General features: G+C 41.0%; 1 protein-coding gene across 5 annotated transcripts in view; it reads left to right on the top strand.

The window, feature by feature from the left end:
• afap1 (actin filament associated protein 1) overlaps positions 1–17755 on the top strand; it is a 105135-nt gene that overhangs the window by 24490 nt on the left and 62890 nt on the right. For 4 of the 5 annotated variants that reach the window (XM_020594874.1, XM_020594872.1, XM_020594873.1 and 1 more), the window contains exon 1: positions 16868–17121. The exons of the other annotated variant lie outside the window; for it this stretch is intronic. In XM_020594874.1, the coding sequence (XP_020450530.1) occupies positions 17085–17121 (37 nt within the window). In that variant the 5' untranslated portion in view covers positions 16868–17084. Of the gene's footprint in view, positions 1–16867; positions 17122–17755 lie in introns of those variants that run through there. 5 annotated transcript variants of the gene reach the window in all.

Raw genomic sequence — 17755 nt, 5'->3', positions numbered from 1 at the left:
GTTTCGTGGATCTGGAGAAGGCATTCGACCGTGTCCCTCGCAGCGCCCTGTGGGGGGTGCTCCGGGAGTACGGGGTCCGGGGCCCTTTGCTAAGGGCTACCCGGTCCCTGTACGATCGGAGCAGGAGCTTGGTTCGCATCGCCGGTAGTAAGTCAGACTTGTTTCCAGTGCATGTTGGACTCCGGCAGGGCTGCCCTTTGTCACCGGTTCTGTTCATTATTTTTATGGACAGAATTTCTAGGCGCAGCCAGGGGCCGGAGGGAGTCCGGTTTGGGGACCACAGGATTTCGTCTCTGCTTTTTGCAGATGACGTTGTCCTGTTGGCCCCATCAAACCAGGACCTCCAGCGTGCACTGGGGCGGTTTGCAGCCGAGTGTGAAGCGGCTGGGGTGGGAATCAGCACCTCCAAATCCGAGGCCATGGTTCTCAGTCGGAAAAGGGTGGCTTGTTCCCTTCAGGTTGGTGGAGAGTTCCTGCCTCAAGTGGAGGAGTTCAAGTATCTTGGGGTCTTGTTCACGAGTGAGGGAAGGATGGAACGGGAGATTGACAGGCGGATCGGTGCAGCTTCTGCAGTAATGCGGTCGATGTACCGGTCCGTCGTGGTGAAGAAGGAGATGAGCTGTAAGGCGAAGCTCTCGATTTACCGGTCGATCTACGTTCTGACTCTCACCTATGGTCATGAGCTTTGGGTCATGACTGAAAGGGCAAGATCCCGGATACAGGCAGCCGAAATGAGCTTCCTCCACAGGGTGGCCGGGCACTCCCTTAGAAACAGGGTGAGGAGCTCAGTCACCCGGGAGGAGCCCAGAGTAGAACTGCTGCTCCTCCACATCGAGAGGATCCAGCTGAGGTGGCTCGGGCATCTGTTTCGGATGCCTCCTGGGTGCCTTCCTAGGGAGGTGTTCCGGGCATGTCCCACCATGAGGAGGCCTCGGGGAAGACCCAGGACACGCTGGAGGGACTATGTTTCTTGGCTGGCCTGAGAACGCCTCGGTGTCCCCCCTGGAGGAGCTGGAGGAAGTGTCTAGGGAGAGGGAAGTCTGGGCATCTCTGCTTAGACTGCTGCACCCGCGACCTGGTCCCGGATAAGTGGAGGAAGATGGATGGATGGATGGATTCAACAACACTGACTTATGAATCACTAGAGTTGATTATGATAGTTAACATGAGCACCAGTAATCACCATGGCTGGTGATTAACACTTTAGTATAAAGAAGAAAAGACACATAGCCTGACTGGCTTTTCATCAGTCAATAATCTGTGTTGTGTACACTCGGAAATGGAGTACATATAATCTGATTGCATGTGCACACAGGGTGAACAATAGGTCAATCAGTGAAGTAATGAAGGAGGGTTGGTTAAATTTCCTGTGTACTGATTAATAACAGCTTTCTCTATATAGACCAAAAATTACTTGCACACACAGATGAACTCACATACCTTCATGACTCCAAAGAGCAGAGCCCCTGTGATTTCTCACTTTTCACAAAAATATATGCCATAAAGTGTGAGTGGAGAGCTAACCTGAGACATCCTCTCCTTCTGTTTTCATCATTAGCTCAGTTGAAATGCAACAAGCTCTAAAATGATTTGTTACAGAAGGGTAGCTACCAGCCAACATTTACTCTGAGGGTGACTAGTTCTGTTCAGTGAGGTGCTGAAAGATAAATATTCTGAGGGTGGGATTGAAAGTCAGGGGTCACTTGAGTTTAAGGTTGCTGTTTTGAGGAGAGAGGGGAAGATTTAAAGTTGTTTTTGAGGAGCTGAAGGCTACTTTGGCAAATTTTTGTGTGAAGGTTGAGAATACTGGAGAATATTTTATGGTTTTGCACAGTTTTGAAGAGAAGCTAAAGGGTTTCTGACAGTGGAGTTGTAATTTTAGAGTTAATTAGCTGCGGTGTGTGAAAAGTAAGGGGGTAGGGCTATTTTCACTGGGTGTACAGTTACTTAAGATATACTTTTAACAAAAGTAAATACGGAGCTGGATTATTTACTGTTATAGTTTGAGATGTGGTGTTACTTTAAATGAGGAGGAGTTGGATGGTAAAAACTGGTGCTAAGCTTGGAGTTTTTGGAAGTAGTTATGGGGGGCTTAAGAGCAATTTAGTGGGCTCTTAAGAGGCAAATGGATTCTGTTTAAAAGAGAAAACATCCAAGTGGGAGAACAAAGATTAGAGCCAACAACCTCTGACAGCCACGTTGCACACTTTGACCTCAAACGTGCACGCTTCCACCCCCGGCTGTGCCAGGCGGGTGTGTGGAGTAACACATTTCAAACAGCAAAATACTAGAGTTTCCACACAGAAGGAATTATGTCAAAAGGCAGACAAACAGGGATGGAAACTGATGTTACGTTTCACACTTTTCAGCAGGCTGACGACAGTCTCTCCTCACTACTCTGTTCACCCACTGATCAGGTAATTGTTTCAGTGTAGGGCCCCTCACCGTCACCTAGTAATTACAGATGGACAGCACACAGGCCTGTCATCAAGCTGACAAACATTTGTTAGAATAGTTCCTATCCAGACTGTGGAGAGATAGTTGGCTCCTGACTGTCTCATTAGATTTGTGGGTGGCTGTCTGTGGTATGCACTGTAGAGAGAACTTCATTCATCAGTCTGCCAATTTAGCATGGCTTTACTGAGCACAAAAAATATTCTTCATAAAATGTGTGGAGAGCTAATACTTAGTTTCTCATAGGATGAAAACAAAACAGGTCTGAAATGTTTTTTCTTCATCCTCAATGAAAATAGCATATTTCATAGGTTTTACTAACAAGGGGGTGAACTGTCATTTCATTTATTTGTTTATAAGGACAATGTAACTTAATCAAGATTTCTGCAAATATGCTAGTATTAGCCAGCTGGCTAATTTCCAGTGAAGACATTTTAGGGGAAATGGACATGGCTTAATCAGATGCTATTAATGTATGAATGTTTTTGTGATAGCTCTGTTGCTGGACTGAAACCAGCATGTGCATTTACAATACCATTTCATGATGTTGGCATTTCCACCTAAACCAGAATGTGGCACAGTCAAATGTGTCTTCAGTATTGACAGTCCTAGAGGCCTGGTACACTGCAAATACACCTGGTGAGCTGACCATTAGCTAGGGCTGTACCCGACTAAGAATTTTGTCAGTCAACTCAGATTTGGTTGTTCAGTGCAACTATTTGACTATTTTTTTATGTATAGCCTAGAATGTCAGAAAATCAACTGGCATGAATTTCAGTGATGATTTTAATCACGTTAACAACAGTATTTTAATGCAATAGAGTGACAGGAACATTTTCTCAGCATTTAAACATCAATAAAAGACAGCTGCATATGATTCATTAGTTCATTTGTGACCTATTTAAATTGACAATATATAATGTCGGGCTGCCATATGGAGTTGTCAAAATAACAAGACAGGCAGCGCACTTGAATTTCTGATGAAACAGTGCTTTTATAGGCAATTATCAACATGTCTTTCTTTAACCATCTAATGATTGCTGAGACATGGTTATAGCCTAGTTTACAAACAAATTTGAGCTTCTCTCATTTGTTAACCACAGTGCATGTTGTTACAGTTGATGTGTGCCAACTTGCGCTTCTAAAAATATATATATTTATGATTCCTCTTTTAATTCCTCATTGAAATGTTTTCCAAGCACATTTTTTTAGCTTCTTAGTTCTGTTCACATGGATGCATATCAGAGAATCTGTTATGGTTAGCCCCCCTCGCCAGGAGGGTGAGGGAGAACTAGGGGTAGGACTCAAGGTAGCCGGCCCAGGTGCTAGTACGAAAAAAGGTTTAATGGGGACAAATAAGACAGCGACAACAGAACAACATAACAGTGTCCATAATACATACAAACCAAGGGGGAGTGATGACAAGGGAGACCAGGACGAACAGGTACACTTACAAACTAACGGCAAGAATCAGGAGGGCAGGAGGATGAGGACGGACAAGTGAAGGAAAAACAAGGTAACAAAACAAAACCCGACAACTCAACAGCACGGGAACCGTCAGCGTTGAGATCTCGGTCCCTCCTGCGAAAAGCACAAACGTGCCTTCTAGCCTTCTATCCACGTTTCCAGTGCAGTCTAAACATAAACCTACTTGGTGTGAGTGAGTCAGTTAGTCATGATAATGATAGCAGCCACAACTAGTTACTTAGTCATGATAATGATAGCAGCAACAAACATTAACCTTAGCAATGACAGTAACAGTGGACAATGACAATGACAATGACAATGACAGTAACATTAGCAATGATCCGGTGACGGCGGAGCGTCTGCCAGAGGTTTAAATAAGGAGAACTTAATCATCGGGATGCACCCCAGCTGTGTGCGTTGACAAACTAGTTACTAATTACTGGAATGCAACACAGCTGAGGTGCAGAGCCCATAAAACGGAGAAAACAAAGAGACAAAACGGAGGAGAGGCAGCGGCCGCCGAGCGGCCCTGACAGAAACACAAGATAAACGGCTGTGCATTACACTAGAAACTGGATGCACATATCCAAAACCAGCCATATTGTTGCAATCATCTATAAAAGTAGACTACAATGTGTGAAAACACTTCTAATGAAGTACAAATTTCACCTTTATGTGTCTTGTCCTAGAGGGCTTTGTTGTCCCTTTCTTCTCATTCTGCAATTTGCTAAATAGATCTGACCTTAATGTACAGTACATCCATGTATCAAACAGTGTCACCGTTGAAGTGGGTATCCCCCGACCACAGGAGGAAGCACTGAGCACATTTTGGCACACCAAGATGAGGAGAAGAAGATGACAAACTATTGCAGGCATCAACTGTAAAACTGTAAAGTTAATTGTTCCTGGGAGTGAATCCACTGACCATGGCAATTCAGCTGAAATTAGCTGTTGTTGTGAGGGTGTCTTCATATATGACTCCAAAAAGAGTTATTTGTACTTTACTTTTGTTTAGGTCATGGATATTTGTATTTATTAGATCACTTTTAATCTGTGATGAACCATATTAACTGGTACGTGAGTTTTCAATAGAAGATAAACACATATGGAGTCTTTTAGAAGTGCTTTGCAAAATAATATTCATGAGCACGAAACTTAATTATTGACCTTGGAAACAGCAGTTTAACAAAACAATCCTGGCTCATGGTTTACTTACTGTCATTTTCCAGAGTTATATCACACAGTCTTCATCAGCAGATCAGGTTTCCTCATTTCCCCTTAGATATTGACATGCAGGCCATAGCACTTTAAGAACTTTTATTTTAGAGGATATATGAGAGTACTATAGAGTAGATATCAAAGATAGATTATTATTTTATGTGGGAAATAAATGGGCGACCCTAAGTGGGGCCTGATGACTTGAACAGACTAAGAAGATGTTACATCCTGTATCTACACAGGCCAGGAACTTAGTGAAGAGTAAACCAAACAAATGGGATGTGAAACTCTTTGTGTTGGCTGAATAAAGCCATGGCTACACTTCAGCTTTCTCAATATACTGCTGCAAGTCAACATTTCCAGCTGGAACTGTGTATTGTGGACAAAACAGCTTTGTGGACATTGTTTCCATCTGTTCTCTGATCATTTCTACACCAAGCACATGGCTGAGTCCAAACATTGCTTTGGGACTTGTGGCAAAACTGCAGCTACTTTTACAAAAACCTAACATAGTTAAAAAAAAGGTGACATGAAAGAAAAAACAGTGAATCTATACATTTTAAAACCTGGAACCTTAAATATACACATGCACAGGTATCTGAGATCAAAAGGTCAGAAAGAGACATCATAGTAAGAATGTGCTAAAAGTAACAATACACACACGGCAAAACCCAAATTGCTGTATTGTTCCATTCTTGGCCTAATCTCTCTCACTGGTCTGACAGCGTCTTGTTCAGGTTGGATCAAGGCCATGGATCCATACTGTATATGTTGCTGTACTCTGAGAGACACAGACGTATCAAATTATGCAACACCCTGTTTTTCTCAGAGAAAACCTCTGCTTCTAAAACTCCAATATCAGTGCCAGTCTTTTGTTTGTGGTGAGTGTTTGATACTAAAAGACTTTAGATAGATTGTAGATTTCTATTTTAGATTTACAACTGTGTAACAGATTTTACATGGAATAGAAAATTAATATTCCTCAGGAATTAGATTGTGTTCTAAAGATCAGATATGCAAATACTTATATAGAATATGAAAGGTCTTTACAAGTAGCTACAACAGACGTTATTGGCACATCTTCACCCACTGTCAAGATGCACAAACGCAGGAAAACACTGGAACGTAAAATGTCGGGCAACACTTGCTCTGAACAACTTTAATGCATAGATAAAAGACACATTTTGGCTGCAAGTGTTGCCAGACATTTTGCTTTCTGGTATTTACAGGCACCCTAATAATAGGCACCTTAGTGATGGAAAAATAGAATAATTTCTTGCAGGCATTAAGGAATGTGTACACAGATAAACTAAACCTAACTAAAAGTATATTTTATTTTTATTGTTATTGTATTTTTGAAAATTGTATATTACAGCTTTACTACATGAGAGGGTTGGCTTGGTATGGGGGTAGTGAGGGCTTGCCCAGGGGGAGTGTCACATACTGTAGCTGTGTATGATACGGCCATGTTGTGACGAGTCGATGTGAGTAGCTTCATTCTAGCCTACAAGTTTCCATTGTGTTTTGGTTAGCCATGTTACTAACGTAGCCTACTCTTCATTAGTTAGATAGTTAGGTTACTGGATGTTAAACAATGTTTTTTATTGATGAATGCTACCACACTAGTGATAGAATTGGTGCTAAGGTAAACACATGGCATGTCATTATGGTGCCTTTGTAACTTTAGCCCAAATTTCAGAGTGAATGTCAGTGAATGCTCATGGTCACATGGTAAACAAGAGTTTTCTTTCCATCAGAGTTCATTTTTCAACTGTCCCCTGTACGTGATTGGTCAGCACACACCTCTGCCGGATGATGTCACCGTCTGGTGCAGCCAAAATCGAACCAGATCCAACATTTTCACTGAACAGGACTGCATCATTTTGCCAGAGCCCCTGTGGTTATGGTGCTGGCTGCGATGAACACAATCCCCCATAGAAATGAATGGAGAGGGCTGCGTTTTGTCACACCTTTGAAACTCAATCTGAACGTGGCTAAATGCTGCATATCAACAAGAAAGCAAAAATATTGATTCATAACCTTGGAAATAGTGGTTTTAATCCCCTTACTTGACTAAAGTGGACCTTTGGATAATAATAACAGAGCAATCAAGACATATCAGCTCGACTGCCATTCATAGGCCAAGGGAAATAAGTGAGTCTATAAAAGAGATTTAAAACCTCATAGGGCAGAAACTGATCTCACATTAACCAGTAATGAGTTCCACAACCTTGGGGCTGCTATAGCGAACGCATGGTTTTCCTATCGTTTACACCTTTCCTCCAAGCACCTCTAACAGAAAATGAATAGAGGATCTAAGAACTCTTGAAAGGCTGTGCCACTTCACATGGTCACTGATATAAGGTGGAGTCAATCCATTCAGTGCCTTAAAAAAAACAAAATTTTAGTTTATTCTGGCTTAGACAGGAAGCCAATGGAGAGAGGCCAGAACAGGGGATATATGCTAATGTTTGCAGGTATCAGTTAAAAGGCATGCAGTAGTATTTTGTACTAAATGAAGCTTATTTAGAAAATACAGAATAACTCCAAAGTACACTGTATTACAATAATCTAATCTTGAACTAATGAACATGTGAATAGCAATTTCAAGATCAGAGAATGAGAGAAATGACCTGACTTTACATAGCAATAGAAAAAAGCTGGCCTTTACAACTGAACTAATCTACTTGTCCATTTTTAACTGGCCATCAAATAACACACTCAAATTTTTCACCATGGTTTTCTAATATGAGGCAAGAGGGCCAAGCTCTATGCCTGACAATGAAACTGGGTTAGCTTAACCAAAACATAGGCATTTTTTATTTTCATTAGAAAGTCACTTTCGGTTTTTCCTGTTTAGAGGTCGCCTCAGCAAATCGCCACACTGACAACTCGCATGTTGACATTTGGCACGTGTTTTACGCCGGATGCTCTTCCTGACGCAACACTGATTTGAACTCAGGCAGCAGCAGCGAAAGCGCTGTGCCTTAACCACTAGCATACCAGGGATGGCACATGTTTTATTTTCATTAAGATGTAAAAAACTGAGTGACAACCATGATTTAATTTCACTCAAACAATCTAACAAAAGCTGAGGAGGCACACCAGTCCTGGATCTTATATGCAAATGAATCTGTATGTCATCTGCATAGAAATGAAAGGAGAGTCTATTTTACTCCAGAATGAAACCCATGGGTAAAACATACAAAGAAAAAAGAAATGATTCTGTTGTCAGTGCTAAAGGTTCTAAACAAAAGCTCAACTTATATAGCTGTTGCTGGAGCTTTGGACTGGCTGTGTACAGTAAATGGCCAAATTGTCTTGAAAAGTACATAAGTGAACATTGAATATTAAACATTTACTACAGAAAAAAATCAAGAGCAAATTTTCATGCTCGTTTTTGTCATGTTGATTAAACATCATAATGAATGCACATTCCCTTCAATATAAAAGCTCTCTGAGAGCACATAAACACCTTGCTGCATCTCTGACAGTGGTTATACTCTAGAACACACCACTGTTCCATAATGCACTAACACATAATGCACGTTCTCATGCTCACTATACACAGACTTAAATTCATATACATGTCCACATGGCCATATAGACAAGGCTACAGTAATGAGTGCACACACACACACACACACTGCTCACTCATTCCGTTGAAGATGGTGATGATAATGATGATGGGACTACCAGACCTTGACATTAAAGCTGGCCTGCTTCTCAGCTGTGACACACTGTGATTTGAGATTTCTAATAGCATGACGTCAGCATCCTTAATACACTGTCTATTAAGAAAAGTGAGCCTGCAGTATAACTGTGTGTGCACATGTGAAACAATGCAATTTACACTGCTATCTAGTGATTTGAAGCCCAGCTGACTTCCTTACATCTCCCTGGGCTGTGATTGGTTTTCAAGTGATTCTGAGCCTCACAAAAGCCAAGGTATAATGGTAGCCTGGCACTAACTTAATGTGAAACATCTGGACATTGTACTTACATGCACATGCATAAAACGATGCATACTGTACATGGATGGATGCAAATGCACAAACCAGCTGCAAAAAGTATACATTTTAACATCATAGTTTCCCATCAAGGTGAAGGATCAGCCAAAACCTACATAGCTATACCACACTAGAGCTGGGTTACAGTAGTACAGTTTTTCCTGTTTACCACTAATTGGTATTACCGGATTGTGTCTGATCCATTTGCAAAATAGGCACAAGCTAAATTCAAACACATGCACACATGAATGTGCTCAATACAGTACCGCCTGTTGTAACACACTGGGATCCTGAGGAATTCCCCTAGTCCTCACCCACATTCCAGCATCATGGCTTAGAAATGGCTCAACTTTGGAGAGAAGGTGCTGAATTGAGTGTGTTTTAACACTTTCCTCAAAGTGCAAATATTTACAGAAATTTGCATTATTGATTTAGTGACAATACATGTGACCATCCAGTGTATATACTCGATTTGGTGGGCTTCCAATCCTAAAAAACACACCGACTGTGAAAGGTTCTGGTTTGGAGTGCAAGTGAGGATATCGGGCTTGGATAATTGGATGTTGCAGTGGTGTTTACAGCATAAATATTATTCATAAAGCAAGTGAGCTCTTTGGTCAATGTGAACATTACTAGCATGATAAAATAGAGATTTTGTTTTTAAATACACTATACAAATGCCTGAAAACAAGCATGCCTTATCTGTGTGCTGCAACTCTACAAGGCTAACTTTAGCTTACTTGTGTATTTTCTTTTGTCAATCCCATTTTATCATATGAATAACATTTTTATGGTCAGTGGTAAATACGATTAAGAGTGAACTCCCAGGACACCTGGCTTAGATTGAATATAATCTTTGACTTATTTCACCTTTTGATACAGGACAAAAATGCTGCTCTACAAATTCTGCTAGATAATTTGGGAGATGCCAGGCTGCTCAGGGCATTGCCTTCCTCCAAAGTCTGAGGCATTTTGGTCATTTAACAGGAAAGTGTAGTATGACCTTAATATTCTGAGCCTTATCCTTTCCAGATTCATTTGTACAGCCTGGAGCAATACAGAAATTTCTCCTATATTTAATTTTACGCTATTATTGCTATTTTCTCTTTCTTATATGTTTTTAAACTATCTTTCCAGGCTGTGAAAAACTCTTCTGACTTAGTGGAGTGCCACCTCCTTTCCATTTTTCGTGATGCCTGCTTTAGGGAGCGGAGCTGCGAGCTGTACCACGGGGCTAGCCTCCTCTGTTTCACTACCTTCTTTTTCAGAGGGGCAATGGTATCAAGTGTATTACGCAGGAAGGCTGCAGTACTATCAACAAGATTATCGATTTGTGTGGGAGTAAAGTTAAGGTGGCCTCCTTCCACTGTGTTGGCAAACGGCACTGAAGTAGATAAAGATGGAATTATTTCCTTAAACTTGGTAACAGCATTGCCAGATAGACATCTGCTGTAGTGGAATTGTTTCCCAATAATGAACAGAATGCATTGTTGAGGCTGTCATTGTCGGCATCTACATGAATATTAAAGTCGCCTACTATGATTATTTTATCTGTACTAAGCACTAAATCAGACAAAGTCTGAGAATTCACTTAAAAACTCTGAATAAGGAGCAGGTGGACGGTATACAATAACAAACAGAACAGGCTTTTGAGTTTTCCAGTTTGGGTGTGAGAGACTCAGGGTGAGACTTTCAAATGAGTTATAACTATGTTTAGGTCCAGGGTTGATTAATAGGCTTGAGTCAAAGATCGCTGCCACGCCACCACCTCGTTATTTTCTGGGCACCACCTAGACAGCCAGCAGTTGAATGACGACATGCGGCTAAACATGTCATCACTGGTCACATTGGGTAGGGGTCCAGAGAAAACTACGAAGTCCGACATTGTTTTAGCGAAGTTACACACCAACTCAACATTAATTTTAGTGACCTCCGACTGGCGAAGTCGGGAGTCATTAGTGCCGACATGAATAACAACCTTACTGTATTTACGCTATGCAGATTTGTGCTTTTATTGTAATTAAAATGAACTCATCATGCAAAGGGGACATCAGCGTAACGGCTTGTTTCTTTCTTCTGGTGCTGAGCTGGCACAACACATTGTGTACACACCTCATGTTTCTTGTTTGACTTCCCTGATGAAACAGAGCTATCAGGATTTGTTGCTGACGGAAAACACTTTGCATTCCACTCGCATTAGGAAGACACTTATTTTAAAGGTCTTTCTCTTTTGAATTTGACTCTGATGACCTTTGAACCCTCACAGCACAACATTCAAAAAGATGATAACTCTTGAATCCAAACCAGACAGTCTCCAGGTTGGGTGAAGATGACACCCTTTGTACCTTTTGGAAGCAGCTTCATTCTCACTTTTTAGGTGTAGTTAAGCTTGCCAGGTGGGGTTAACCTCCCAACCTCCCGGGGGAGCAGAGAACAGTCTACAAACACATTCAAAGGGAAATGAGTTACAGTCTGTAAATGGAGAAGGAAAGCGGCGGCAGTTGCCAGGTTTGGTAGCACATGTCAAACTTGAACTTTTGCTGCATCCAGACAGACTCCATGTGCAATGAAACAATCATTCCAACACTTCAGACATAAAAATGTATGAGTGGGGAATATATCTTGGTGCGTGCTGAGAGGTACTCAGGTTAGCTGCCGTTTTAACAGACGTGCCTTGAATACCAGCCATTTTCTGGAGAGGGGGATACACACAGGATCAAAACAAGCTGCCTAGCGTATGCACAGAGTGCTCCCCCTCCGTCCCCAAACCATGATGAGGTTCAGGTGGAGGAATATGAGATATCCTGTAATGCTGTGCACTGCTGTCTGGCTCAGTGTAGGTGAGTGGGTTTTCCTTCTTGAAACAAATGCAATCAGACTGAATTGGTCCTACTTTTATCTACTTTGGTCCAATGTTTTTGGTTTCTCTCTGCTTCCCCATGCAGATAGCATAGAGGACTGATAATAGATAGGCAAAGAGCAGTGACAGTCAGTTTTATCTACGCTTTTGACAGCTCAGCTTCTGACGGATACATTTCTGGTTCATTCTGTTTTTACCTCAGGTTTCTCTCCATTTACTTCTTGTCAATGTAAATTCATGATGTGGCCTTAGAAAACCTCAGGATGCATAGGTTTTATTTACAACATTTTCAACTAAAACTAAGTTGTCTTTGCCTTAATTCACACCATCACTGCCTTCATTCTATTGACCTATTGGCAGGTTCTTTATAAGGTGTAAACATGCTTAAAATATCCAACTTTGAATGAAGGTACACAAAACAAGTCTTTATATGGATAGGGTGACATTAATGGATGTTTCATAGCCAGCTTTAGTTACAGTGTGTGTGTGTCTTCTCAGTGGGGTGCCTGAAAAACATGACACGTTGATGGTTGAACGATGCAGGAAAGGGTCCAGGTTATTAAAGTATCTCACTCTCTGTTAGATTTAATTCAGGCAGGGGGCCAAACACTGATGTCACTGTTGACTCAACACAGCAGAGCTAAGCCAACATCTATCAGTATGAGATTTCACTGAGCTAACACCCACACACATTACACCAAAGAAAAGTGTTTGAGTCCAGGCTTGAGCTAAGAAATATTGAGAGCTAGAACACATGCTTTTTTATATTTCATCCATCTTTTCATTGCTCATCATTTCAACACATGTGTGCTTGCCACACACTCCCTCTCCATCATCATATCTCACCCTGATAAGAGTCTCATAGCTCCATTGGAAATCCTCCCACTGGATTTCTCCACTGCAATTAATTGATGTTAGGCTCATCTGGCCTGCATACCACCTCTGAGTGCACCACAATGAAGAGAGCCACCTTCTACTTCCCATAAAACACTACAAACCTGACTTATGTTTTAAGCTCAGTGGTGTTTTTCTGGCCTTGTTACACTCAGACAGATAAAATTAGTTTTATCAAAGATAAAATCTAAAGGGTTTTCGGGTTTAGATTAGCCAGCCATTTGTTTGGACATGCACGTCTGAAGAAATTGCCTCTGACTGCAATCTTTGTGTGTATGTGTGTGGCCACTGGCTGCACGTTGTGCTGAACTCAAGGCTCTTTGTTGCTGAGAAAATCTTCCCTGCCACACTGTGAGCCAAAGTGACGATGAATTAACAATACATAACTTTATTGCTGTAGATCAAATGACTAAAGTGAAAGGTGCCACTCATAATGACAAACTCATGAAGAATTATCACCCAAGTCTACAGTTCCCCTCAGCTCTATTTTTAGCCTGTTTTAGCTGATTGTTTTAGTTTAAAGCATAAGGTTGGTCATTTTTATATTAATAATATTTACAGATATATAGAGACTAAAAAAGACAATAAATTGCCTCTACTCACAGTTAATGTCAGATGCTGTAAAAAGTTACAAGCTTGATCCTCACAGTTAGGTCCAGGTCATGGATAGCCAGATATTTTGGTGGGATTCTGACAAAATCTCTTTGTCAACAGAGTTACAAAGTGATGGGGAGACCTTGTGTAATTTGTTTCTGGATATTTCTACCAAAACAATGAAATATGAAAGAATATTCAGAGACGTTGGTGTTTGTGTTAGAGTCATACAGTTGCTGGCTCTCAATAGGACTGTTAATGTTTTATCCATGATTAACATGTTATAAACTATACATAGCACAATAAACTAAATGACAGTTTCAGTATATTCCCTACTGAGCACTACACACACATTCCCTCCAGGACTAGGTCAGTTACAGGAACCTTTATCCTTGAGGGAGATACAGCATCTGCCATTTTGTGGTTCTCCATGAATTGGTGGAACTGAAAGGTGAGCCAGGACATTATTCTTTCTCTTCACACTGTTTCCTCCCTAAGACTCATGTTCCTCACTGAAAAAGTGTGCCTCTGAAGAAATAAATGAAAAACACAGCATTGGGTAGCCTCAGTCTGGCACCCCTCCTCCTAACTTCCTCCACCTCCTGCCCTGGTGGCAGATGGGATATTGAGCTCAGACTGGCTCTTGTTTGCCCCTGGGGACGGGGGGAATCGGTAGTTTATGGTAATGGGATGTAATTAGTGAAGTTAGCCTCTTTCTCTCTCTAAAATGTTTCTTTACTTCCCTTCTCTAAGTGGATTTAATTAGGTTAATTAGTTAGTTTCAAAGTGTAATTAAAGTTGGTTATGACTAATAAGAAACTACAGGAATTCTTGTTGACAGACCAAACTCTTGCAACGTTGCAGTTTTTTTTTTTTGAATTTTTATTTTCAAAGGACCCATGTGTAACTCATCAATATTACAAGAAAGTAATTGTGAGGGTGTCACAGGTTAAAGCCTTAGTGCAGTTACCTCAGTGAACATTAGTTTAATGAGGTCTGTTAGAGCTAAAACTTTAGTCTTTAAGCCTCCCCGAGCCATCACTCGGATGAACACCTGACCCACGACAGTATGTCTGGACAATGCAGTGCAATACAGTGTACCTGTAAATATACATTGTACATATAGATTGCTGATTCCAGACTTTGTTTGTATATACTATGTACACATCTCTGTTTATAAGTACTCTACTCTTATTTTCTTTATTATCTCTTTCCTAATGCACATTCCCTTGCTTGTTGACATGTGTGTACACATTGAGAGCCGCTGTACCAGAGCCAAATTCCTCGTGTATCCGGCACTCCTGGCCAAGAAAGGTGATTCTGATTCTGATAAAATATGGACTGGAGGTGTTGGCATGTGGTGAACAAGTCATTTTTTCACATTTTTAAAACCCTGAATCTATATCATGTTCTGCATTGTGAATGCTCCTCCATCTTCTCAGGTCTCAGTATTTATCATTGTACTATAAATATGTGTGTACAGGGTGTAATTGCATTCACAGCAGTGTGTCAGTCAAAGCACCTGAGTCAGAACTCAAATTCCAATCTGTACCTTTACTCAGATAGCCAGGTCAGAATAATAGCAGGAAGGCTTCTTACTTGGAAGATTGTAGAGGGGGGTCTCTGTTATATCGTGTGGTATATGGAAACAATAATAAATGAGAAAACAGAATCTGTGTACTACATTAAACTTGTAGCACAACATTATGAAATTTAGACCCTGAGCACTGACATTATTATAGAACCAATGTCACAAGGGGACACATTTGAGCTATGAATAAATGTTGTCCTGCCCTACAGATTGATTCCAGGCCAGTACATATCAGTACAATCTATCTGCCTCAAAATTACCATCAGTATTAAATTGCTCATCATTACTGAACAGTATCACTTGATGGAGCTATCCTATATTTAGTATCAAAGGGAAACAAGAATGAACTCATTATGATAACACATCAGCCGCATCACACAATGTTAGCAAGGCTAAATGACTGAACATAAACAGATGTAACTAAAGCACTTCCATGGCTTCATATTACATACTAACATTGAGAAGCTTCACACAGCACTCTTTGGGTAAGTGAACATAGTTAGGACTATTCTTATAGTGCTTAGGGCTGTTCTTATCTGCTACCCTCCTGAAGCAGTGGCAGTGGCGTCCCATCCTCTGACGTCATTTTGCAGAATCTCCTCTTGCTGGGCTTCCTAATGCCTGGTTCAGAATACATGATTTGTTTGTCTGATACAGTGGTCACAATGTTAGATTACACGATTATGGAGTATTAAGTTCTTGAACAAGGTATATGACAGACTGCATGTTGGACCAGGAAAAGAGTGTAATATTGGCTGCTTGTTTTCAAAAAAGGTGGACAACTGTGAACCTGTGAGTTGCACAAAGAGCGTAGCAGACTGTGTTGTCTCTCCTTCACAGACAATTTGAGGTAGCAGTTAAAAATAAGTGTTTTAAGCCAGTAGTAAAAACCAAAACTAGCTAGCTACTATATTTAATGAATATGGTTCAGTCCAATATGTCAAAAATGTTAACATAAGAGCCATCTGTGCTCCTGATGGTCAGTGTCAGCCCATCTTGTTGTAGACTGGGCATAACATTATGTGTGTATGTGTGTGTGTGTGTTATAGCAGACTATGGTTTCTTGTTGTTACCGTGTTTCATCATGTGCTTGTGGAACACTGCCGGCAAAGCAAATTTCCCTTATTAGACAATAAAGTATAGTTAAAGTATATTTAAGATCAAAACAGAAACAAAGGGAGAGCTGCTTTTGCCAGACTAACCCTGCAGACAGAGAGGAGGAGGGAAAGCATAAGAAGAGAAGGAAAATTATGCCTTCATGTGGACTCCTGTAAATCTCACTGTAAGACTTGTGTGTTCATGATCTGCTACACAGTGGACCATGCATTCTCTTCTGTAGTTGTTATTTTTAGCACTTAATATTAAGCTCATATTTTTTTCTATTACCATTTTAACATTAATTCAAATGATAAAATACCCATAATCTTAAATATAAATTACATAGCCTTCATCATAAACTTGTCTGTTATTTTTGATAGAGGTGACTAGTTGATGATAAACATAAATACTGACAATTATAAATGAAAACAAAAACTATATTTTTATGTTGAAATTCACACTTAAGTTGAATCTGAGCAGTTATAAAACATTGCAATACGTTTATCCAACCCAATCCATTTTAATCCAATAGCCTGCTGCGCCTCTGTCCCTTTAAAAGTGATAAATCCGAAATTCCGACAGGATGCGTGTTTTCCGATTGTATAGGCGGGCAGATTGCGGGAGAGAGGGCGGGTGGGGTGGAGAGACATTTGCCCAAGCAGAGAGGGGAGGAGGGTCGAAAGGAGAGGAAGGAGGAGGGAAAAGGCTCGGGAAAAGTTTGAAAAGAAGACCGTTCGGTGGCCGGTTCGGCAGACGAGGAATAAGGGCAGGTTGAACCAGGAGTCAAAAACGCCACGAAGTCTCCTTGTAAGTGTGTGTGGATTTTACCACTGCCGGGGATCCGCTAGGCACGCGCCTGGTCTTGTGTGCGTGCTGATTAGATGAGTTTGGCTTCACGATGAGGAGCGACCCTGTTCTGTTCACTTCCAGCAGGGGTGAGTTGCTCAACCTGGACTGTCTCTTTTTCCCCTGGCCTCGAAAAATCGCCGTTCTTCATTTGCACAAATATTCCCTATGGAAATGAAAGCGCGTGCCATGGGTTCGTAATGACTTTATGTATCACAGACATGTGTGTCAGCATCTCCTTAATATCCACAATAACCCAGTAATAATGGAAGTCTGGGTTTTTTATGAGCTGCTAGTTTGCATTGACTCTAGCCAATGTTTCCATTTCGTTTCCTGGCTATTAGTCAATAACCTTTTTGGTGTTTCTGTTGTTTCTGTGGTGGCCTAGGCTATAGTTGGAAAGCTTTTGTTTGTTTGTTTACTTTAAGTACCGTTTTTATTCCAAGAGTCTTACTCAAACGGAACGTAGGAAAATTCATTCTAAAGTTTATTATTTATTTATTTATTTATTTGGCAATGTGCTTCAGCAATGTTGCATCTCAGTGCAGTGCAAAGTAGGTTGCTTATTCACGCATTTAAAAGAGCAAGTGGTGAATTTAAACTGAAAAAGGTTTCAGTTGAGTAATAAATATAAAAGGTTGGTTATTCTCACAGACTGGGAGGTGGGTTAGAGAGACAGAGGCAGGGGGGGGGGGGGGGGGGGGGGTGGGGGGGGAGGGGAGG

This window comes from Monopterus albus, unplaced genomic scaffold (assembly GCF_001952655.1).
Source record: "Monopterus albus unplaced genomic scaffold, M_albus_1.0 scaffold25.1, whole genome shotgun sequence".
Lineage (NCBI taxonomy): Eukaryota > Metazoa > Chordata > Actinopteri > Synbranchiformes > Synbranchidae > Monopterus > Monopterus albus.
Note: the sequence above shows the minus strand (reverse complement) of the source record. Positions and strands in the feature narration are given on the sequence as shown.